Source organism: Salminus brasiliensis, chromosome 2 (assembly GCF_030463535.1).
Source record: "Salminus brasiliensis chromosome 2, fSalBra1.hap2, whole genome shotgun sequence".
NCBI classification, from domain to species: domain Eukaryota; kingdom Metazoa; phylum Chordata; class Actinopteri; order Characiformes; family Bryconidae; genus Salminus; species Salminus brasiliensis.
In genome coordinates, this window is record NC_132879.1 from 57394865 (window position 1) to 57421018 (window position 26154).

Consider the following 26154-nt stretch of genomic DNA (forward strand, 5'->3'; position numbering starts at 1 on the left):
ATGTCCAACCTTGTGTCTAATCTCTTGTTTTGAATGTGTCTAACCTTTCAACCTGGTTGTGTAACCATTTATTTGGATTGGTTGTCTGGTTGTCTAGCCTCTTGTTCTGACTGTCTGATTTTTTGGTCACATTGTCTAATTGCTTATTCTTACTGTCTAATCTTTCATTCTGATTGTCTAACCTTGTGTCTAATCTCTTGTTTTGAATGTGTCTAACCTTTTATTCTGGTTGTCTGACTTCTTGTTTTGTCTAACTTCAGATTTAGGTTGTCTAACCTTTTGTTCCAATTGTCTAACCTCTTTTAGACTTTTATTATATCCTACGGAGCAATCCTCAGGAATTAAATATTATAAAATGTTATTAAAAATATGATATTATAACATATAATTTGTTTAAAAAATGGTTTGATATTTGTGTCTAGACAAACTCAAAGAACACATCGTCACTTTCCAATAAAACCATGCATCTCTAAAACAGTGACGTTACAGGAGAATGCAAAAATGGTCTTAGCTTTAAATGGAAGTCAATGCAAAATAAGAGTTTATTCCAAGTAAATTAGAGCATTTCTATTGGTCAGTTCATCCAGAATTATTTACATAGTGTACAGAGCAGCTACAGGGTTCAAACCCTGGGGAAATCTAAAAATGGACAAAAAACGGAGATACATGGTTTTCATTGGACAGTAGCGATATGGCCCAAATGAAATTTCAGATATGGACATTAATGGATTTAAGTGACACAAACAGTGCTTTAAATATTTTACATTACATTATACAGACAATATACCGCCCAGCACTGACCACTGAGTATCCACTGATTCCTCATCTGAAGAATAAAGGAGGAATCATTTGGAAGCCAGGCATGAGAGAGCACATCAAAGGGAAAGATCCTCCTCTGTTACTTTTTAATTCCGTCTTGCTTGGATACCTGCCCTCGACTGTAGATGAGAGGCTGATATATTCATGGAATACTGTTTTTCTTTTGTACTGACAAGCTGAGAGGACTTTGAATTTCACTCTTAGAGGAGGGTCACTGCATTTCTGACCGGACTTCATACAAGGCGGCGCAGTGCTATGCATCATATATTCTGTATTTTCTGAATCACTGGAGCTGTGCTCAGTAGCATTTCTGATGTGTGTATCTGCTTCTCGCTGCTTCTCACGGTGTGAGGTCAGGAAGGGGCTGTTTTTCCAGTCCTTGCTCCACAAAGGTTGGCTAAGTATCGAGCATTTAGGTCAAATGCTTTGTGTTCCTTCTGTCACCATGATTAACACTCTGAGCTGAGCATGGAAATCTACATCCACGCCATTCACTTCTTCTCCAGAACCCTCGTGATTCCACCCCAGCATGCATGCCATCCGTCAGGTACACATACACGCCCGTGAATCACACTCGGACTGTGGCAGATCTGTCTATCTTCTTCAAGGCTTGAGTTGTCCCGGTTTTGACTTATTTACAGCCCGGGAATCTCTGTGGTATCTCCATTTTATGTTTTTTCTCTTTGTTATGGGGGATGGGTCTACAGCACCTTTCGTGCAGAGGTGTCAAGTAATGAAGTACAAATACTTTATTACCTTACTGAAGTAGAAATATGGGTTATTTATACTTTACTGCCATAATTATTTAAGTACTTCTCACATTTTCCCCCAATTATCTGAAATTTCTCCTCCTTACATTTTAAAAACAGCCTCGTTCCTCCTATTTCATTTCCCTTTGTTTTCATTCCGGCTCGTCATCAATAAAAACCCTCTCCAGATAAATCTCTCCATCCAGAAAGTGAGAGTCTGATCCTGATTGGATGAGAAGTATAAACAGACTCCATTCTGACTCCCTATTGGTTTATAAGAGATCCATCACACCTGCACACGTCCCGTCCCTCTCCAGCGAGCTCACAGCAGACGTCTGTAGTCTAGTATGAAGACTGTGTCCATGGCAGAGACTCAAGAGAACTGCAGTGAAACGTCCCGACTGAGCCCCACATTTACATTCCAATAAAGCTTATTGATCACACGCCTCTGAAGTCTGACTTTCTGCAGCTTTACAAAACTTCTAGACAACGACTCCTCATATTTTCCTCCATGAAGTTCATGTTAATGCTCAGTAGAGCACAGAGACACTCCTTTAATAGAGCTGATATTACTATAGTCTGATAATTTATACTGTATCGGAATTTAATGATAAAAAGACTAACAGAAATGCTTCATAATGACCTGAAATAAAATTCACATTGACCTCCATTGAAAGTTCAGATGTTTTTTTCTGGTCTTGTTTTTTTGTTGTTGTTGTTTTTGGTTGACGGTGATCCCATAGGTCTGAACTACACTTCATCTCCCAAAGGCCATGAGTTGACCCGGGTGTGTTAACTGAGGAGGAATGCTAAAGTCTGCTGTGCTGAGGCCCGAGAGGAACCCAGTTCACCTCTGGTCTATCTGGAAGTTATACAATGTTGAAATCCTTCAAGGAGAGACCGTCTGAGACTGTCTGAAGCAGAAGATCCCAGTATTAGCCATGGCATTGTTCCCTTCCCTTCCCCTGATAATGGCACCTGAACTCTACACCCTTAAACTCCTCACAGACACAGTAAAGCACACGTGATTCCTGGGCAATTCTGAGGACGGCCCTTTTTCTTTTGTTAGCCTCCGCATGTATATCCATCTCCTTACCCCAGCTCAGCTCGGCTCCCTCCCTCCCATTCCTCCCTGATCTGCACCTCTTTAAATGCAGTGCTGCCTCTCTCCAAAACAGGATGAATATTAATCGTTTGTGCTAACGAGGCAGACTGCATAATAAAGGCCAAGGGGGCTCTGATTCACTTCAAGCTTTCAAGCTTTAATGCAGGCTGCAGCCAGCCCTGGCCTGATAACAGCGGCAGCAGCAGGCGGGCCAGTGCCACCGCCATGTCGAAGCGGGCAGGGCAGGGGCACTAGAGGCACGTTTAGGGTTTTCGAGGCAGGCCTGATCAAACTGATCGTGCCGGTCTGCTGACGCTCGCGTTTGGACTCTGAGTCTGTGCTGGCTCTGCGGTGCGACATCTGCCAGCCTGGCCAGTGTGAGCACAGCACCCAGAAAACCCATCAACACTCCTAATGAAGCTGCCAACAAGGGTTCTTTGGAGTGATTCCATGCAAGAACCGCTTATGGTTCCCAGAGGTGCCTTTCAATGGATGGTTCTCAAAAGGACTGTTGTTGTAAATAATGAGCGTGAGTGTGAAGAACCGATCTGATGTTTATTGAGCCTCCACATGAACGCAGTGTTGTCAAAGTGCTCCTCAGGAATGGAGGAGTGGACCTTGGCAGTTCAGATGTTTGCTCCAAACCAACTTGCAACTCACAGAGATGGAGACTTTCTGGTGGAAGCTCTGATGGAAAGGTACAGGTTGAAGGTGCAGGTTGTCCCGGGGGCTACACGTCCAAGCCAGTTACTTATCGCTTATTAGGCTAAAGGATGCAGTCTTGCTGGTGATGGTTATGATATCTCAGTGTATTTGTGCTTTCTGTCACTGTTCTGATGAGGTATATTCATCACATATGCTTAAGTTGGGGTAGAGTATGGTGGGGGTCACATGGATTTGCTTCGTGTGGTTGGTGTAAGAGTCCAATAAGAGTCCATGGGCAAGACTCCTAACACTACATTGGCCCACCTCTGTAATATAAGTAACCTTGTAAGTCGCTCTGGATAAGAGCGTCGGCTAAATGCTATAAATGTAAATGTTGTACAGAGATGTTGAGAGGATCCAGCTGTGTCTTCATGTGTACTATGTATGTTAAGCAAAAATGGGGCTGATTTTCACCCCTTATGATTACACTAGGGGTTCTTTTTTAAGAGAAGTCTATAGTGCATCAAGCCTCGATTCAATCTGTATATTAATTACTCAACAATTCTACTCCACTGTAGTAGACCCTTGTCCTTTGTTGTGTAGTATTGGCTTAAGACCCCACAAGACGGCCTTGAAGGTGTCCAAGGCGTTAACAGCAGATCCCGCAAACTGTGAGGTGGGACCTCCCTGAGCATCAGCGAGCCTTAGGTACCTAGGAGGTACATCTGGTTGTCCTTCCAGGAGGGGAAATTTTGGTAGGTACTGACCAGCGCATACCGGGAACACCCCACCTCAAGACCTGTCGTGATGTTTCTTAAAAATGTCTCAGAACGGGAGTCTGGGCCACTAAACAGGCACTTAATTGGTTAAACTTATGTAACAGTGACCCGAGAATCTGAGAACTTCCCATACTTTCAGATATGAGCGTCTTCTGAAACATGCTAAAAGTCCAAATCACAGGAGAGAAGAACACAGCTTGCTTTAATTGACTGTGCACCATATGAGGCTTCCACATGCTTCAGCAGAGCCGGGCTTACTTAAGGGACCGGCTGAACAGTCAAGCGTCACTGTGTCAGCAGTAATTTAAATAACGCGGCCTGACGTGACCGGAGCAGCGGCAGGGCCTGGTGTGCGCTCGTCCCGGAGCCACGATGGTGCGCACATACAAAAAAAAAAAAAAAGGCAATCGCACCATCCACACGGACAGAAATCGTGTCTCAATCACGGAGCTCTGAGGACACGAGACGCCGGCACAGACGCAGTCTGCTGAGCCGCTGATATATGGCCCACCGCTGATAGAGGACATGCAGCCCAAGGACAAGAAATGGTGAGAGAGGGGAAGTAATAAAAAAGGGGGGAAAACAGGAGTCTGGCGAAATTGATTTGGAGCCACAATGTTAGCATTTGTCATTCCTGAGGAAACAACCTTCAGTGGCACTTTGGGGAACGTGTTTGAGCTCTGTGCTGTCTGGCCGCCTTCTCGGCCTCTCCCACGCCACCTCCATCATGAGCCGCCTCGGTCTGACACCTTCTGACAGGGGCTGACAACACAGCCGAGGCACAGGCTAAGGTACACCGCGTTGCTATGCGAACAGGTGTCGACACGTAGGTCAGCTGGGCTTTGTACCATGTCCTGATTGAGTAAGGATTAGAGAAGGACACATGCACAAACGGCTGTGGCTCAAAGGAGGCGAAGGAAGCCCTGGTGGAGGCCTTGTACTTATCAGTTTACCTAGAGCCATGTCCTACATTTCTCTGTTTATGGTTTATCGTCCAAAATAGTCCTGATTTATTTATTATTTCCAGGGCAGGTTCATGTTCTAACGTATAATAAGAACATAGGACAATCTAGAACTGTGCAAATGTGGCATAATATTCAGGGTAAAACAGGGTGGGGGCAATCTAGAACAGTGTGAATAAGGTAGAACCTCTGGGTGAGTGTTATTGTGAATGGGGAAGGTTCTAAAACAATATGAATGAGGTGAGACATTTAGTAAGAACAGAGGGCATTCTAGAACAGTGTGAACGGTGGAGAACATGCTAGAATGAAGTGAAAAGGTGGAAGCAAATCTAGAACTCTGGGTAAACTCAGGGTAAACAAAAGTGGGGGCAATCTAGAACAGTGTGAATAAGGTAGAACCTCTGGGTGTCTCATTCCTTGGTGTTATTGTAAATGGGGCAGGTTCATGATCTAACATTTAATAAGAACAGAGGACAATCTAGAACAGTGTGAATGGAGGAGAACATGCTAGAATGGAGTGATAAGGTGGAAGCAAATCTAGAACTGTGCGAATGTGGCGTAATATTCAGGGTAAATGAGGGTGGGAGCAGTGTGTGAATAAGGTAGAACTCGTTTCTTGGTGTTATTACCTATCCAGTTAGCTTCAGTCTGCCTCGTTTGCAGAACTGGTGCTCCAGTTGGATGATGTTGGGTTGGTGGTGGTGGGGGGCGGTGGGGTTCCAGCTCCTGTAAATAATAAATAATAAATAAAAATAAAGGCGCTGCAAAGAGTTCTATCAGCAGGATCTATCAGCATGTTGGAACCATGGGGGATTCTCAGTAGAGCTCGGACTGGTGTACTGGGAAGTTCTGATTGGGCATGTTCTACCAGCTCTCGAGGACGGGAGGACGCTATTGCACCGGCAGTGTGCTGGCCAATGCATCCTGGGATATTTGAAGTCCACACAAGTCCTGGAGAACACATCTGGGCGTTCGGACGGTACTCTGAGCTTCAGAATGGATCAGTACTTGGGCTGCAACTGGAAGGCGGTACTTTTAATATGTGTATATAAGGTGTTCCGTCCAGCTCCACTGAATCCAGCGGTCCAGCACTGTATCCCACCACGGCTCCTCGTTATAAAGATTTACACTGTTTCCTCACGTTCACACAGACGTCCTTTGTTTCCTCCACCCCGCGGCCCCTGCAGGACCTTCTGGATGTGGACTGGATGTTTTCCATCCACACTTTATGCGGCTGACATTTCTGTGTATGACGAGCGGGCAGTGGATTATGCACATAATTTTGATTGCTGCCTACCTCTGGGGCACGCACTCAGAGGCCCAGTGTGGTTTTGTCCTTGATATCAGACTCCTTGTTGAATCTCTGACGCAAAAAAACACTAAAGGCAATAACACCCAAATTCCCCCAGCCAGCACCAACATTCAGCCTAGTGGCAAGTTGACTTTTCACTGTTCCAGAATAAGAACTGACCGGGCATCCCCCCTGTCGTAGGATAGGGTAGAACGTTTAGAACAGTGTAAATGAAGGAGAACAGTCAGTGTGAATGAAGCCTGAACAATGTAGTATGGGGGGGGGGGGGGGGGGGGCATTGCAGTGTTGATGGTGGAGAACGTGCTGAAATGGTGTGAATAAGAAGAAGCAAGTCTAGAACAGTGTGAATAAGGTAGAACCTCTGGGTGAGTCTCATTTCTTGGTGTTATTGTGAATGGGGAAGGTTCTAAAACAATGTGAATGAGGTGGAACATTTAGTAAGAATGGAGGGCAATCTAGAACAGTGTGAATGGAGGAGAACATGCTAGAATGGTGTGAAAAGGTGGAAGCAAATCTAGAAACATCCAGAATAAACAGCGGTGGGGGCAATCTAGAACAATGTGAATAAGGTAGAACCTCTGGGCATCTCATTCCTTAGTGTTATTGTAAATGGGGCAGGTTCATGTTTTGTAAAAATGTACTACATTCTAGAACAGTGTGAATGGTGGAGAACATGCTAGAATGGTGGGAAAATGCGGAAGCAAATCTAGAACTCTGGGTAAACAAACGTAAGGGTAATCTAGAACAGTGTGAATAAGGTAGAACCTCTGGGTGTCTCATTCCTTGGTGTTATTGTAAATGGGTCAGGTTCATGTTCTAACTTTAATAAGAACAGAGGACAATCTAGAACAGTGTGAATGGAGGAGAACATGCTAGAATGGTGTGAAAAGGTGGAAGCAAATCTAGAACTCTGGGTAAACAAACGTAAGGGTAATCTAGAACAGTGTGAATAAGGTAGAACCTCTGGGTGAGTCTCATTCCTTGGTGTTATTGTAAATGGGGCAGGTTCATGTTCTAACATTTAATAAGAACAGAGGACAATCTAGAACAGTGTGAATGGAGGAGAACATGCTAGAATGGTGTGAAAAGGTGGAAGCAAATCTAGAACTCTGACTGGGGCATAATATCTAGAATAAACAGCGGTGGGGGCAATCTAGAACAGTGTGAAAAAGGTAGAACCTCTGGGTAAGTCTCATTCTTTGGTGTTATTGTAAATGGGGAAGGTTCATGTTCTAACATTTAATAAGAATAGAGAACGATCTAGAACAGTGTGAATAAAGTAGAACCTCTGGGTGAGTCTCATTTCTTGGTGTTATTATGAATGGTGAAGGTTCTAAAACAATATGAATGAGGTGGAACATTTAGTAAGAACAGAGAAAGTTGCTAGAATGGTGTGAAAAGGTGGAAGCAAATCTAGAACTGTGTGAATGTGGCATAATATTCAGGGTAAACGAGGGTGGGGGCAATCTAGAACAGGTGTTCTTGGTGTTATTGTGAATGGGGAAGGTTCTAAAACAATATGACGAGGTGGAACATTTAGTAAGAAGGGAGGACCTTCTAGAACAGCTTTTCCAGCTCCTGTATGTTCTATTTGTACCTTCATTCTTAATTAGTAGCTACTCTATCCCAGATGGTAATCCGATCAGTCAGTGATGGCATGCGTGTCTGTTCCCATTAGTGACCGGCTTAAACAGATGACTGATGATGTATTCTCCAAACAAAGCCAATTTGTCAGGTTGCCAAACATATTAGTGTGAGATTTTTGAGAGTCACTGTTTTTTATTCTTTTTCTAATTGACTTAGCAGAAAGGGGGGAGGTTAGCTAGAAGACTGAAGTAATCATCATCTGCTGAAAAATAAGTGGACACTGGTTTTGAGGACAACTGGACTTACCTACCCATTCTCTGCTCACCAAAACATCGCCACAGTCATGCATTTTTTATTTACAGTTGTTCTTAACATTGTGTCTGAATTTCATGATGACTGGACCAATAGAAATTCTCCAAAATGACCTGGAACAAAATCTTTTCACATTGACGTCCAAAACCTTAAGAAGGTTTTGCCCTCTCCTGTAAAGCTGTTGCTGTTTTGGAGATGCACTGTTTTTGCGTGACAGTGCTGATATTCTTTAAATAGTTTCACATAACAAACATCTCTTTTAGCCTCATTTAAAAACTCTAAACTATACAAACCACTCAGTTTCATCTAAATACCTAAATAATTCACACTGGATCACCACACCGTTTGTTTAGAGTCAGTAGCGAAAGCGGAGTTTCCGGTTCAGAAAACCACACGACTGAGCTGGACTTTACTGATGTACCTAATAAAACTAGTAAACTTGGCAGGCCAGGAATTTCTAAAGACCAGAGAGCACTGACCGGACGAACATGGTTCGTGTTTGTTGGGAAATGCCCGTTGGATTGGTGTTTGTTTGTGTCCAATGATCAGGCAGTCGGCCAAGACTTCCTACAGGCCGCTATTCACCCCATTTCGTAGCGAACAGCTCAATGATTCCTCTGTTCAGCTCGGGATAATGGCATCGTCTTGGACAGAGAGGACTTTCTTACTGCCAAAAACCTCAAAGTACACTTCAGACGCTCCCCCGGGGAGATGCCGCCCTGTTATTGGTGTTTTTCCAGCATATTAAAGGTGGAGCTAAGCTTTTTAGAAAGCTGGTGGAGCTGCTCCGATGCAAACCGTGTGGAGAAGATTACCCAGGTTAGTCCTCAAGTGTTTAATATCCACTGGAGGAGCTCAGATACAGGCGCTAGGAGAATCAATATGGAGCTCAGCTAGAAAAATACAGAGGTGTGAATCTGCCTTCAATCATCAGGTGATCCCGGAGTTCGGTAGGAAATTCAGCCTGTAATTTCCTCAGAGGATGACAGAGAAAACCACAGACATGGTCGATCCGGACGAGAGCTTCTGTGAAACAGAGAGTCACCCCAGAACCCTGTGTAAACAGAATCCCGTCTGAACCGGCCTGAAGTCTTCATCATTCCCCAGTTCTCTAATAATGAAGACCTGCTGATCTGTTGGGTGCTGTTTGACTGGTGTGTCATGGACAGCTGTTCTTCAGAACTTTGGTCAGTGAGCTCTGACCTTAACTGACGATCTCAATTAACAGAAGTTGTTAAACGGGTGTTTTTCTCGTCCTCTCAGGAAAGTGAGTGAGTAAAGTTTTTGATATTTGAGATAAAGTGTCTTTCAGAGTAGTTGCACCAGATTAACTGACCACTTGAGATCATCTTCACCAGTAGAGAAAGAGAGAGAGAGAGAGTGTTCAGTGTGATGCTTGCTCTACCATTGATGAATCGTCTTTTTACCAGGCGTCCAAAGAATTTAGAGCTCTAAAAGCCTCCAAAATGACCTGATGCCCAGGACCGCCTGTTTTACCTTAACGGGTTTTGGCCTAAAACATGTTTTTTTTTTTTATCCATTCATGGTGGCGAGGTTCTAGTAGGGCATTGTAGCACAGATGGCAGTCAACTCTGGGCCAATTCTGGGCCCAGTTAAGGCACTTATGGGTCAGGAATGGCAACAGCGAGTGAGACGTGGGCCAAAACTGGCCTGGCTGGAGCGGCCATATTCCTCCTCCAGCTTTGAGGTCATTCATCTCACCACTGTTCCCTTTGTCATGTTTCCAGATTTCTGTAAAGCTGCTTTGGGACATCAGGTTGTAAAAAACACTATAAGAATAAACTTGACTTATGAGGTCAAGTATGAGGCCCAAAAAGGAAGAAGGCAATTTTGGGAGCTATACTGGCTCAACTGTGACAGCTACGGCTGTGTTCCAGTGCCCAGATTGGACGTGGGTTGGGTAAATGCATAAGGACGGACCAGATTTGATCTGGTTCAGTAGAACCACATCTAGTGTGGGAACGTACACCCCACTGCAAGCCTGCCGTCCCACGTCCCGTCACCAGTGCAGCGAATCTCATTAAGGCGTAAAAGTCGTCTCTCAGAGCTACCTGTGTAGCACCTCTCTCTCGTTCCGTCACCTTTCAGGTGTGTGGAGCCGCGGGGGGTAAAGCGTGTTTGTAATCGGTTCGAATGGCCTGGAAAGCCGTCCTGGATGCAGGTCTTTAATTCTGCACCAGTGTGAACATCAGTCAACTATAACGATGAGGACTCCCGTCTCTCTCACCAGCGTGCACATTAAAACTCTAATCACCAGACCTGCAGCCGGCTGCTACGGGAACACACACACACACACACACACACGTTTACCTGCCCAGTCACGCCTAGAGCAGACGCACGAACAAGCGCCGGTGCTAATGTATCACATGGCTCTGAGGAGCAGCGATGCGTCCGGAGCGCCTGCCGTCCTTTAATGGGAATACCGCCGGTCCGATCACACCGTCTGAAATGCAGGTGTAGAGGACCTGAACTTGAGGAAAGGTATGAGGCCATTTCTCTGACCGAAGCAGAAGATCAGTCATGTTTACGTGGTTTTGGCCAGAGTGAGTCTTTGTTCCTTCCAAGGTTCCTCCTCCAGCTTTGAGGTCATTCATCTCACCACTGTTCACTTTGTCCTGTTTCCAGATTTCTGTAAAGCTGCTTTGGGACATCAGGTTGTAAAAAACACTATAAGAATAAACTTGACTTATGAGGTCAAGTATGAGGCCCCAAAAAAAAAAAAGTTTGTGGACACCTTTCTTTAATGAATGCATTCAGCTACTTTAAGCTGCACACATTGCTGAAACAGATGTTGTCTAGTCTCTGTAGCAAGGAAGTACTGCCAATAGAATAGGACTCTTTGAAGCAGATAAATAATCATGACCCTCTGGAATGATGGTGATGCTCCAGCCAATACTTTTAGATGAGGTGCGGTGGTGATCATCATCCAACATCCTGACCTCACTAATACTCTTGTAGCTGATGGCAATCAAATCCTCACAGCAGTGCTCCTCCAAAACCTAGTAGAAAGCCTTCTTCCCTTCCCTTTTTAATGACCTTGATTTCAGAAGAAACACGGAATGAGCAGGTGTCCCAATACTTTTGTCCAATTTTGTTCCCATTTTTTCCTCACAGTTTGTTTGTCAGGACAGGAGAAACTGCCACAGCTGGGACCACCAAGACCACCATGGGCTTCCTCTAAGTCACACAAAACCAACGGACTGCCCTTGGACTCGTCATTGGCCAGCTCAACACAAAGTCTGAGTTCTGTTAAATCAGCTAACAGACACCTGTGCTGAGTGATGGGGGAGATGGGGGTGGGAGGGGCTTCTACCCACCTATTGCCTATTGCGCTCTCTGGGACTCCCAGGTACGGATGGGTGTGGCCTCAGCAGGTGGCTCAAACCTGCATCTTCCAATGATGGGCCCAATGCTGAGACAGCTGCTCCACTCCAGAACCGTCAAGTATTTCACCCCTGTTGCATAAAGTCATCTACCAGGCAGGTCTACATGGGACAGATGTAGAAATGCTTAGTGCTATATAGTCCATCTACTGCAGGGGCTGTCCTTAGCTTCCCGGGCTGGAATCTTGCTGCAGGCTGCTCATGAAGGCTCCCTTATTATTATGCATACAGGAAACACCAGCAAAGCAGAAAGAGGAGCAGGACTATAAAGCCTATTACAGATGCAGGCAGAGCTGATTTGAGTGGAAACCAACAGAGGAGATGATTTATTTATTTATTTATTTATTTTTGTTTGTTACCTGACAGAAATGATAAGATGCCAGTAAAACATCTCCTCTTCATCATATAAAGGTCAGGGCTCAAATACACCATATTTGTGGACACCCCTTCTAATAAACGCCTTCAGCTACTTCAACTTGCATCCATTGCTGACACAGATGTGCAAATGCACACTCTCACACCACATGTCTAGTCCCTGTAGAAAAGTCCTGCCAATAGAATAGGACTCTCTGGAGCAGATAAACATCATGAACCTATTAGTACCGTTCTCCATCCAACATCCTGACCTCACTAACTCAGCTCTTGTCGCTGAATGCAATTAAATTCTCACAGCAATGCTTCATCCTCCAAAATCTAGTAGAAAGTCTTCTTCTCTGGACAGTAGAGACAGTTACTCCAACAAAAGCAGGATCAGCTCTTTTTAATGGCCTTGATTTGAGAAGTACTAATGAATGAGCAGGTGTCCCAATACTTTTGTCAACATAGTGTACCTGTTTTTTTTGTATACCTGTACATTCGTGAGGGAAAAGGCTTAGAAGCTGTTAAGTGCTGGCAAAAAGGGCACTACAGAGGTACATGCACAAAAGTATTGGGACACCTGCTTATTCACTGCAGAACGGTCCTTGAGGTCCCGTGAGTTGTAAAGCTACATGACTGTCACGCTCTCACGGGAAAAGAATATTAAATCCACCCTCAGTGGTGGGTCTCCCACTATAACAAGCATGCAGAGGCGGGGTTTAGTGAGAAGTGGGGAAGAAAGGGTAGAATGGAGACAATCGGACGTCGCTGTGGAGAGCAACTTCACCTGTAATTCATTATCAATTAGAGGTGAAGTTACAGAGGGTATATTCAACCTCTATGGGGGCGCACTAGCCAGGTTTGGAAGAGCAAAAGTGTGATTTACCAGCTTAAATGTTTTGGCTTCGTTGACAAATCACTTGTTTTAACAAAATGCTACAAAGAGGATGTGTAAAAATTTTTGTAGATCAAAATAAATAAATATAATATAAATTCATTTATTAATTAAAAGCAAGAATATGGTTCGATTATGGCCCTAAACAGTTCCTAAAAGTACAGACAACTTACCAGACTGTGACATTCGGTCCTCAAGGGCAATGTAAAAGCGACCCCCAGGTATTAATTGGTCCCTTAAGGAGAAGTGAGTTTTACAAGTACATGACTTTAACCCTTTAGCAGGAACGGGTCCACTAGTGGGATTTGCCCGGGCTGGTCCCAGGTTGGTCCGCTCCCACTGGTGGGACTGGAATGGTCGGCGTAGAGCTTTCAGCTACGAATGTGACCCAACAACCAGCTTCAGCTCCAACCGACAGACTCCTTACTGAGGAGTAATCAGCAACCCCGATCACTGGGTGGGGAAGACGTGACACCGGAGCAGTTTGGTCATATATAGCATTTATTTACACATTTGTGTCTATTTACAGATCTTTGAAAAGTCATTGTTCTGTACAGTTTTAATTCAAGAACATCTCAGAAAAATCTTCTTCTGACACTCCTCTAAAATCCACCGGTTTCCCAACACGGAAGTCAGGAAACGACCCTAATCTGGTATCCAGGACTACCCCTCAAACACCGCCCACTCCAACATCGGGGAGAGAGAGAGACAGAGGGCGAGAGACAGAGAGAGAGAGACAGAGGGCGAGAGAGACAGAGGCGCAGCAGGGAACACGTCCAGTCCTGTTAGTCAGACAGAAATCGGACAGTGTGTTTCAGTCAGCACGGTCAGCACCACCCAGAGTCTTCTTCAGCCGTGAGCTCTCTGCAGAGGGTGCGGCACTCACCGGGCCAAGTCCAGCTCTGTGATTGGCTGAAAGTGTTCTGCTGTTGAGGATTTGTTTTTAATAAATGATCAAAAAAAGAAAAGAATAAATATCTGAGATGGACGATCCTAGATCTGAAGACGTTCGGTAGGCACAACTTAATAATCTAATGTAAACAGTAGATGAACAGAAACAGAAGAAGCAGGTTTTTAAAAAAGCTGATTTAAGGATCATTTCGTACAAAATGGAGGAAAACGGACGTTTGAGTGCAGTCTTTCTTCGCTTTGCAGAAACGTAAAAGCCTGACAACATGATTAAACGCGGCGCAGAGGTCGAATACTGCAAACACACGCGCCGTGCAGAGCGGGCCGTGGCCCTAAACGCCGCCATGCGTGAAGAGTGGATCGCTTCGGCAAACAGGAGCCAAAACCGACCAAAACGTCCATTAATGCAACTGAAAGAAAAAGGCCAACTGGTCGGAGCAGCCAATCACTGCATCACCGCACGTCACCGTACGCTCCAGCCACCTCCGACAGCCCCCAAGCAGGCTCCCAAGAGCTGAAGCAGCCAAATTAAGGCAAATGTTGTTGAATTAATTGTTAAAAGACGAGAAAAAAAACGAAAGAATAAAGGAGAGAGTATCATCATGGCTGTAGCTCTAGAATACGGAGGCAGATAAATCACCCGAGTAACGCATTCCATCTCACCGCCAGTTCAGCAGACCGGCTCCTGAGGTAGACCGAGGTTTAAATAAAGTGTTCTTTGATTTCCACTCGACTTTATTCCTCTATATATCCGTCTATACCGGCTTCCTGTCGGAGCAACGGCTAATTATTGCCTAGCACGCGGCGCACTCCTGACCAGCCGCCTTAGCGAGCTTTCAGTTTCAACCCTTTCAAGCTTTCTCGCTTGATACAGAAGACAATTTGTGCCATTATAGACTCCTCTCAGCACCCCCCCACCCTCCTCCTCCCCCCGCCGCCACCCCACACACAGTGTTAGTACTTCCTCCTAAACCAGGTTCACGTCTGGAGGCTCAGCGTTGTCTAATGAACTGCTAAAATCGTATCAGCCTACACAGCACACCTCCTCTGCTGGGAAGCCTTCTAGGTGGCTTACGTTTTTTTTTTTTTTTTTTTTAGAAGCAGGGTAGAAATAGCAGGGAAGAAGGATGGGGCGAGGCGGGGGGGCGAGGCGGTGCATTAGCAGGCTGGAGAGAAGTCCTTGCTTCTGGTTGGACTTGACGGACAGGGGATGTCTGGCGATGTCTGGAGTGTTCACGTTAGTAAGAACAGAGAAAACTGGAGGTGTGAGAGAGAGAGAGAGAGAGAGAGAGAGAGAGAGAGAGAGAGAGAGAGAGAGAGAGCTGTACACAGAATGAATCCCATAAACACACACCGCTTAAAACTCTATGTCATGGAGTGGGCTGTTGGGAGCCTTTGGGGTGGGCTTTGAGGGAGGGGCAGGGCTCAGGACTTCAGTAGCAGTGCAGCGGGAGTCCCTCCTCCAATCTCATCTCTTGTAGTGGTTGGGCGCGTCCGCAAAGGCGAACTTCAGCCTGTAGGCCTCGGCCAACAGCACGCTCACCTCCTCGTTGCCCCAGTGCATGGTGGGTAGGTTCTGCAGAAGGATCATCAGGCCCTGTGAGGGACGAGAAGAACAGATGAGCAGGTTACAAGGAGTTCATGGATTTCAGAATTTCCAACTTTCCTCCTGACGTTCGGCACATGCCTAAAAAAACCCCATCAGTGCCTCACTGTAGAAGCCTCATCATACCCTGCGGCTTACATGTAACCACAAACGCTGTGGTTCCTAGGGGTGATTTTATGATGGTCTCCTCATGACGGCCTTAAAAAACAAAAAACTAAACAAAAAAACACACAACATGGAGAATGAGGTAGACGCTATACGGACAAAAGTAATGGGACACCTGCTCATTCACTGTTTCTACTGAAATCAAGGATATTAAAAGAGCTGATCCTGCTTCTGTTGGAGTAACTGTCTCTACTGTCCAGAGAAGACGAAGACTTTCTACTCTAGAGTTATTACTACTAGAGCATTGCTGTAAGGATCTGATTGCATTCAGCGACTAGGGGGAGATGCCTGAGTGAGTTCAGGATGTTGGTTGAAGACCACCACCCCACATCATCACCCCTAACTCCCAACTCCTCATCCCAAAAGTACTGGATGGAGCTCCTCCACCATCCTTCCAGAGAACACAGTTCCTCCAATGCTCCACAGCTCCTCAATGCTGGGGGGCTTTATACCCCTCTAGCCCACGCCTGGCTTTATTAGGCAGCATGGAGCCAATAGGGTCATGATGTTTATCTGCTCCAGAGAGTCCTATTCTATTGGCAGTACTTCTTCTCTACAGGGACTAGACAAGCTGTGTGTGCATTTGCACATCTGTGTCAGCAATGGCTGCAGCTGAATGAGAGAGTTCATTAGAAGGGGTGTCCACAAATATTTGGACATTTAGTGTACATATTTTTTAAAAAGTATAGTTATTATAAAGTTGCATTAAAACACACACACACACACACACACACACACACACACACACAAGAACAGAACAGTGTTGCCAGGGGCAACCTCATGCCTGGCTTCCCTTGCTGGGAGCGAGCAGAGAGGCGCGGGCGTGTGCGCGGCGGGACGGCCGTGCTTCACAGAGCTGTTTATTTTTTATTTCGCCGAGGTCAAGCTGTGCCATAGTCGAGCGCCGCCGCACACCTCTAAATTATTTTAACTTTCAATCAGCGCGTCTTTGCCTTCTCAATCTTCACGTCGCGCCGCCGAGTGTGAGCTGCCTGTCAAGAGGCTTGTGTGCGCGTCTCGGTGGCACCCGTGCGGTCAGGACCCCGCCAGGTGAAGCCCATTTCTCTTAGGTATAGAGAGCCAAGTCTAATTCACTCAAGCCGGCGCCGGCCCAGCTCCAGGCCCGGCAAACCCCTCCAGTCAATGACTGCATTAGAGGAGCTTAGAGAGGAGGCGCAGCCTCAATCTCCCAGCCTAATTCACCTATCCTGCCTGCTGTGATGAAGGGGAATGACTCTGCTTAACACTCCATCAGAGAGAGAGAGATTGGGGGGGAGGGAGAGAGAGAGAGAGAGAGAGAGAGAGAGAGAGAGAGAGAGATGGGGGAGAGAGAGAGAGAGAAAGAGAGAGAGAGAGAGATAGAGAGAGAGAGATAGAGAGAGAGAGAGAGAGATGGGGGAGAGAGAGAGAGAGAAAGAGAGAGAGAGAGAGAGATAGAGAGAGAGAGATAGAGAGAGAGATGGGGGAGAGAGAGAGAGAGAGAGAGAGAGAGAGAGAGAGAGAGATAAATGACAGATGACAGAAAAAAGAGGAGAGAGAGAGAAATAGATATGATTGCATTTTTGGTGTTCAGGTAGGCACTGAATTCCAAGTGCTGAGACTTTATATATAAAGTCCAAAAGGTACGACTCCAAAAAAGTCTAAAATAGTTTTCACGTAAAGTGTCGCTCACCCACTTAGAGTCCAGTATGGTCTGGTAAATATAATGGGGGTCAGTGTAGCACATATTACAGAGCTCAGAAGAACAAGAAGTCATCACTCTTAAGTAAAACCCCATATATCCAAAACAGCAGCAGCTTCACAGGAGGAGAAAAACCTGAATGACTTTCAATGGAAGTCAATGTAGGTCATTTTCTATTGGTCCAATCATCATGAACTTCTGACACAATATAAAGTACCACTGCCACACTCATACTATGAAGAAAAGTGCTAAACAGCTAAAACAGAGATACACTATAAGTCCAAATATTTATGGACACCCCTTTTAATGAATAAATTCAGCGATTTCTATCGGCACAGTCACCAATTAAATTTTACATAATATCATAAAGCGAAAAACTGCAAAAATGGGGATACAGTTCCTGTGGGACAGCGCTGGAGCTCATCTTCAAGCTTTATTTTCTTTGTAAGTTTTAAGGAACTCAGCTCAGAACGCTCCTACAATTATATTAAACTCTTCTTCTTGAGCGAGTGATTTCCGTCATATAGAACCAAACTGTGAGGTTCTAGACAGTGACTGGATCATCAGAACATCTCCACCAAAACATCAGGAGCAGGTCTTGTGGGGTGTTCCTGGTATTCATTGGTCAGTACCTACCAAAAGTGCTCCAAGAAAGGACAACCTGTGAACCAACGACAGGGCCACCATCACCTGAGGCTCACTGATGCTCATGGAGGCCCCGCCCACCTCACAGGACTTATTAAAGGATCTGTTGCTAACGTTAGTTAGTTAGTCTTGGTGCCACAGATACCACAGCAGGACGCCTTCAGAGGGTCTTTTGTGGAGTCGGATCTATTATATAATATTATATAATAATATTATGCAGGTGGTATTAATGTTATGTGCATATTACAAACAGCATATTGCAAACATATTAGTTGTTAAGCTAGCATGTTTAAAGTGCTAAAGCGTAAATCAAAGCCTAAAAAAGTCAAATATAAATGTTCTCCCGGTTGCCAGATATTCTATTAGAGCTGCAGTGTTCTCTATAATCATAACACAGGTCAATGAAGCAAATACAGACCTGTCAGAAAGTCACTTATTTACAGTATTGGCTGATGCTCTTTTCCAGAGCTCCTCCATGTCTCTTCCATGGACTCTTATTGGTGTAGTGTGGTGTGGTGTGCTTTCCCAGCTGGGGAATCAACCCCTAGTCTGCCACAGGGAAGGTGGTGGTGGTGGTGGTGGTGGTGGTGGCGGCGGTGTTATCCACTACACTACGCCACCCGCCATCTATGTTGAGTCATCTGTTCTGATGACCCCAGGCAATAAGAGAGAGAAATGGGACATGCACTAATGTTCAGTGTTCAGATAGCAAATTTAAAATGCCCAAAGTAATAAAGACAAAAGTGCAAAACTGTTTCCTCCCAATGAGTCACACGTCTAGTTAGAGTGCAGAGCTCTCAGTCAAATATAATGAGACTCAATGGGGCAATCAAATTACCGAGCTCTGCTATGTAATAAATGACTTCCCAAGGTTTGAGAAGCCGTTTCAAAGCAAATTTAGCTGTAAATGTTTATTCTGCTGTTATAATAACATAAAAATCGATGCATTTGTACTGCACAGGTCTCAACGTGCCAAAGCTTAAATGGCCTATATGATGGGAAAGCATTTGCTCACTTCTCAGAATTAAGAGTTTAGCATAAGCTCCCCGGACACAAAATCAGCCCCTTGTGTGTTTAAGGAGGTAGTAACTCCAGGCTCCTGCAGATGGCGCTGCATGAGGATGATGGGGCTATGAATACCTGTAGGGTGTGTGACCGGACTACAGTGAGTGCCTCGCCGGATGTGTGGACAATGGGTCGCAAAGCAGATGTTAAAGCAGATGTTGGACAAGTCAAAGGCCATAGAGTGAAGGAACATTCAGGAGCATTCACACATCTGGACTGGCCCCCAAAAACCCAGATTTGAGTCCAATAATGACCACGGAAGTCACCCACAAGGCTAATCACGTCTATACAGTCGGTAAACACTGTAAAAAAGCTGTAAAAACGTCTTTAGACTTCATAAGATTAGCCCCACCCTTTCACCCTGAAGTTATAAGGGGTGTTTCAGGCCAGATTGCTTTCTGAATAAAGCTCAACACAGGCCAATAGATCAATATTAAAGGTACAGTAACCAAAAACAGCCTGTTCTACTGTTTAATACTGTTTAAAGCTTCAAAACGTACCAGTTTATTTCATCCATAAGCTGCAAAAAGAGCCTGTTCTGACTCTCCTCTGCAATTCACCACCTCAATCAACCAATGAGCACCAAGCTTCTACGTTATCCAAAAGACAAGAGCACTAGCAGGACCTAGACCAGCCTACCTTACAAGCTAAAGATGAACCCAAGTAAAGAAGCAAGCACATTTACATAGATCCACTTATTTAGCATTATGCAGATTAGCCCTGCCCACGCATGCTGAAGTTATAAGGGGTGTTTCAGGCCAGACTGCTTTCTGAATGAGGCCAGTAGATCAATCTTAAGGGTACAGCAACCAAAACAGCCTTCTCAATATTAAGATATTAAGAGAGGCTGGAAAACTTTTGGTGTTTTTGGTGTAAAATCCCATTTAAATATTACAAATGATCCATACTGGACCCAGTAAAAAGCCTTAATAAGGAAAAGGCCTTTTTAAAAAAAGAAAAAAAAAAACAAAAAAACATAAATGGCAGTAAATGCAGAAGGACAGACAGGCATGCAGCTTTCCGTGTTCAGATCATTTAAGTGCCTTAAAAAAAGCCTAAAAGGACCTAATTTAAAGCTCCTCTCAAACATACAACTGTGTTTCTGCACAAAAAAAGTCAGAGAGCAAGTTAGAGTGCCGTTTTCTCCGTCAAATGTAATGAGTGTCAATGGAGCGAGCATATTGCAGTGCTTTGCTGTGCAATAAATAACCTTTCAAGATGTGTGGAGTCGTTTATTCAGCACTACAGATTCAGCCGTAAATGTTTATGCGGCTGCTGTGATAACCATGAGGGGGAAAGAAGAAAAACTCATTTGCAGAGACACAGAAAACCCTGTTTTCTCCAGAGTCCGTAACCGAGGAAGAGAAGAGGTGGAGGACAGGAATAGGGGAACTGTTGGACAGAGACTGGACGTTCCTCACATTTCTGATGGATAGGCCGCGAACCAGCAGACTGAAGAGTTCTGCTTATAACCCGCTCGGAAAGGCCGCACTGTATCTGTGCTGGGCAGATCTGACAGGTGAACAGAGCTGAGTTAGTTATATAGGCAATTAATAGTAGTAAATGAGTAAATATTTATATTATATGAATATTGATTATTATGATTTCAGAGGTATTTAACTTCCTCCCACCCATAAGGCTAATCGCGTCTATACAGTCCGATCCCCAGCCCCACCCATTCATTTCAGGCCAGACTGCTTTCTGAATAAAGCTCAACACAGGCCAATAGATCGATATTAAAGGTATAGTAACCAAAAACAGCCTGTTCTACTGTTTAATACTGTTTAAAGCTTCAAAACGTACCAGTCCTACAACCTGGGACTACTTGAAGCCCCTTGACCACGACATCCCAACCATGGTGGATACCCGCGTGGCCCCACTGCCCCCTGTTCTGAAGGCTAAAATTTGGCCCCAGTCAACATCAGAATAATAACCCCTTATAAAATAACTGTCTCGGGAAGGCCGCACTGTATCCGTACCCGGGCAGCTCTGACAGGTGAGAAACCGGCAGCTGCTGGAATTCGGGATTCTGCCTGCACTGCTGTAATCTGTATTCAGCCAGGCAGCACGGCTCGATCATTTTTATCAGCGTTCACACTCAGATGTGCACTCACACACGTCGACTCCCACAGGGAAAACAATGAGATAAAAAAAAAGAGCGAGCGAGCGAGCGCAAGAGAGAGATAACATTATTAATGTTTGTATTACAGAAATGTTCATTAGGATATCGCAACAGCTTTTCTTTCCATTCTGCCTTTTCTGAAACGAATGCAGCTGCCAGTGAACCAGAGAGTAAATAAATAAATAAATAAATAAATAAATAAATAAATAAAAGCAGGTAGAAACTCCTTGCTGGACGTCCATCACTGTATTTACGCTGACTTACCAACACAAGGGCAAGTCTGGTGGGATGCAGCTGGCTGTTTACAGTCTAACGCTAACAGAGAATATGTAGAGTGCAGGTAATATAGAGGGTAGATGGTTTATGTAATACTCTGGACCAGATAAGGAGAAAGATTTTGGGGGGATCGCCCCACCATGAGCTGGAGCATGGATATGTTTCCATTCAGTCACTGTAGCTGATGATTAATCACCATGAAATTAACAGCAATTAACACTAGAACTGCTTCTGAGCACTATATGATCAGACAATTTCACCAACATGCGTCCTCTTTTCCCTGAATATATCCTCTATTTGAGACATGGAAAAATGTCCGGGATTTCTAAATTGTGTAAAATGTCGGGATTTTGCAGTGATTTCATGTCAGTATTTGCTTCTGCTGAGCTTTTACAGCTTTACACGCCCCGCCTTCTCACCACTGCTGTTGGTCTACATGTACCTGCATCTACATCAACCGCTCGTCAAACTGCTTCCCGCCACAGCCTTAAAATGCCTGAACACAAATATGAATAAATAAATAAATAAATAAATAAATAAATGCAGTGGTTTCTTCTTTGTGGAATCGAGTGGACCAAAGATTCAGAAACATTGAATTTCAAATCAATAATCACACCAATGTCTCACACAGCCTGTCGAAACACACCAAGAGGATTGATCGTTCTAGTGTAGTGTAATCATTGATTTCTCATAAAAAACACCTTATTAATATAATTTGTATATATGTATACATATATTACTATATATAATACATATATAGTATATATATATATATATATATATATATATATATATATATATATAGTATAATCAATATATCAATTTATATATATATATATATATATATATATATATATATATATATATATATATATATATATATTTATTATTTTTTTTTTTTTTTTTTTCTGAACTGATAAGAGCAGAGTTAGTAATAAAGACTATGAAGGCTGTTTATTAGTTTTGGTAAATGAGTAAATGTTTATTATGATTTCAGAGGTATTTAACTTCCTCCCACAGTCCTACAACTTGGGACTACTTGAAGCCCCCTGACCATGACATCCCAACCATGGTGGATACCCACGTAGAAATATGGTCCCAGTCAACCAACCAGTCATCAGCTCTGAAGCTAAGAATAATAACCCCTTAAACAGTTAATGGAGTACTTGAGAACCCGGGCACATCTCCACTACTTTATTTTTCCTGTATCTAGTTTTTCCTTTGAGAACGTCAGAGGAAGAATTCAATACACCCGGCCTTCCCCCCAACTGTTCAGTATAATAGTAGTTCTGGTTTTACTGAGCAGGCCAGCAGAAGCTGTTTAAAACTCAAACAGCAGCTTCCCAAAAGGACAGCAGTCGCTCTGAAAGAATATATATATATATATATATAAATATAAATATACTGCTGCCATAACAACAGATTTTCCGACTCCTGCTGATTTCCTGTCCGTTTGGATCAGCACTATTGGCCAATTCATCATAAAACTACAATTAACCAGTGGATCTACTGCCAGCCTGGTGTTTCTATTACACTGCTTATCCTCTGAAGTACCGGATGCAGAAATGGTCCAGATGGGTTCATGCTGCCTGCCATGGCCGGCACAGGCATGAGAGCTGGGTACCCAGCACTTTCCTTAGAGCGCATTGGTGCATAGTGGTGTTATAGAGGTGGCAGCTGGAAAAGAGGCGGTGGCTGGGTGCAGAGGAGGCAGGCGTCAGTCCTTTGTCATGTATTGTCTGGAGCAATACACGGGACAGGGGCAGAGTACTAACGAGGGGGGTGGGTAATTGGCCAACTTTCCTCAAATTGGAGAGGAGAACTGGGTAAACCTGATTAAAAGGCCAGATTAACACAAACAGGAGTCAAGTATCAGTCCAATTCTGGAGACTTAGGCTTAAACCTGCCTAGTCCAAGTATTAATGGCAGTTAAATCTGGAGAATAAAAAGGCTTTCTGGCTCCCTTTCAGCAAGGGGGGGAGAGTGTGCCGAGAGCGCTCTGTTGATTACACATCACAGACTTATTTAAAGTCTAATACACTCACGGCTATAGGTCTGCGGAGTTACTTATATAGTCTGTTCATTATGCAGATGATTAGCAGCCTCATTTGGATTAAAGTCAATTAGCTTATCTACAGCTGGGTCACCTGTAAGTATTAAAACAGCTTATACTGCAGCTCCGGCTAAAACTCACTGCCTTCTGAAGAGGAAAAAATAAAGAGACAGTCTTCACACACACATTACACAACCTGAGTTTCTATTAATACTAATATTTACTAAGATTTGCTCCAGATATTATTCCACAAAGACTAAATGTACAGGCTAAATTAAGGCCATTATGAGCGTACACGCATCTGCTCTGCATACCTACCTTGCAATTTCCTAATTACAACTTCCACAGACATCCATTACATGTCATTATGCCCATACACAAGAAACTCATCAGCTACACATATAATGAGGCCGTCCACGTGGTAGCCAAATCAGATCACCTCATCAAGACGGTCATCACAGCCCGGTTTACATCTAATAAGAAGATTAAGACGTTAATTACATGCAATGAGCCAAAGCCAAATAATTGTATGAAGACGATTATGTCATCTAATGATCTACACAACTCACCAGCATGACTAATAGATCAGGGACAGTTCATTTGACGTACGTTTTAGGGACGTCTCTGCAGAATGTAGACCAATAACGGGCTTATGGTGGTGGCTAATGCGGTACAGTAACTCTATTAGCAACGTTCATTAGTACTGTTTAACCAGCAGTGGGCATCTATCCTGGTCTACTTACTCTTGCTAGGTCCCGCTTGTGCTGCCAGGACAGATCTGACCAGGCATGGACTCCACAAGATCTCTGAAGGCGCCCTGCTGTGGTATCTGGCACCAAGACGTTAGCGTTAGCAGCAGATCCTTTTTGTCTAGAACCTCACAGTTTGGTTCTTCTCGTCAAAGTGTCTCAGATTCTTACGCTTGTCCACCAACATCACCTTCAAGAACTGACCACTGTTCACCTGCTGCCTGATAGGTACATCCCACCCCTGGACAGGAGCAACTGTAGATGGAGATGATCAGTGCTTTTCACTTTACCTGCTAGTGTTACTAATGTTATGGCTGTTATGACCTCAAATTATTCATACTTTAACATGACGGATGAGCCGACACATCCTGCAAATGACTTAATTCAGTTTGGCAAGTAAACGGACGCTATGCAGACGACACCTGAGCATAGATATTAGCTGTTAACAGTCAAGGCCAGTTGTGCTCTCTCAGGCTCCCATCTGGACCATTTCCGCATCCAGTACCATGTACTTGGGCAGTGCTGTTGCTACAGTTTTCAGCTGGAAGTTGGTTATGGGTCTAGATTGCACATCATAGCAAGAATACTGAACTGCGGACTGTTTTTAGCTAGAAACCGACAGCATGCCATGTGTGGCATGGCCTAATGCTGAAGTTTCTACTGAGTAACTGGTTGATTTGAGCTGTTGATCTGATCTACAGCTGTATCCTGCACTGATTCTGGGCCTAGACTGCACATAATAGCAATAATACTGAATTCTGTTCTGTTTTCAGCCAAAATAAACAGGTATGCCGCGTGAGGCAAGCGGAATAAATAGATCTGAAGTGTACGCTTGCACGTCGTAAGTGTCTTACTGCTGTGGCTGGAGTAAAAGGCTTCCATGATTACTAAGTCTAATGCAAACAGGCTTAATACCATGAACTGAGCTCATGCTCTTAAACCTTAAAAACATTGCTTTGACTGTTATGTTGTTCTGCAACTACTTTAACAAGCCCCATTGCTCCTCTACTGAGGAAAGGGTTGATTTGTGAAACAGACTCCGCTGATTATTGGCTTAGGTTGCCCAATATAGTGAGAATAGTCTTTAGCTAGAAACTGCTGTTTGCATGTCACATGGTGTGCATTACAGGAGGCAAATGCTACAGTGATGACCACTGGAGAGCGCTGTGTATGGCACAATGTGGCGATTACTACATCTGGGGTCATACAGGCTTTATAAAATTGATAGTTCATGTTTTAAACCTTATGTACAATTAACTTTTCTACTGAGTAACTGGTTGATTTGAGAGATTTCTAGTAGGACAGTGCTGCTGATACAATCTACATTATCCTGTATCCTGCACCGATTCTGGGCCTAGACTGCACATAATAGCAATAATACAGAATTTTGGACTGTTTTTAGTGAAGGGGCAAGCGGCAAAAATAGATCTGAAGTGTACGCTTGTATGTCATAAGTGTGTTGCTGCTTTGGCTGGAGTAAAATGCTACAGTGATGACCACTGGAGAGCGCTGTGTATGGCACAATGTGGCAGATACTACATCTGGGGTCATACAGGCTTTATAAAAGTATAAATATTTATACAATTTTTCATGTTTTAAACCTTATGTATGTATACAAACATGGCCACAACAGCTGAATTGTGTATTAACGCCCTAAAGCCATTGCGCTGATCACTGAATAAGCTTTGAGCATTATGTTGCTTGGCAACTATGACCTAATGTGAAGGAACTGCGTCGCTTATCGGAAGTAAGTGCAAATGTAATTATTTCTCGAACGCTGGTGATTATATACTGTATTGTGTTGCACTGCTGAAAATACACCCCTTAACTGAGCTGAAATCCCGTTAATGCCTCTCATGTTCAGCCTCTCGCCGCTTACTTCTTTATTTTTCCCCTGTTCAGTAAAAAAGAAGCCCTGTGTGTGGTCTGTCTAAATGAATAGACAGCAGATGACTGC

At 44.1% G+C, this 26154-nt stretch overlaps 1 protein-coding gene across 3 annotated transcripts in view; it reads right to left on the bottom strand.

Annotated features, from left to right (window-relative positions):
• Positions 1-5763: 5763 nt before the first annotated feature.
• Positions 5764-26154, bottom strand: part of tbc1d22a (TBC1 domain family, member 22a) — a 189697-nt gene continuing 169306 nt past the window's right edge. For 2 of the 3 annotated variants that reach the window (XM_072674024.1, XM_072674025.1), the window contains exon 13: positions 14772-15432. In XM_072674024.1, the coding sequence (XP_072530125.1) occupies positions 15304-15432 (129 nt within the window). In that variant the 3' untranslated portion in view covers positions 14772-15303. Of the gene's footprint in view, positions 5786-14771; positions 15433-26154 lie in introns of those variants that run through there. The other variant, XR_011979058.1, reaches the window with a different exon arrangement.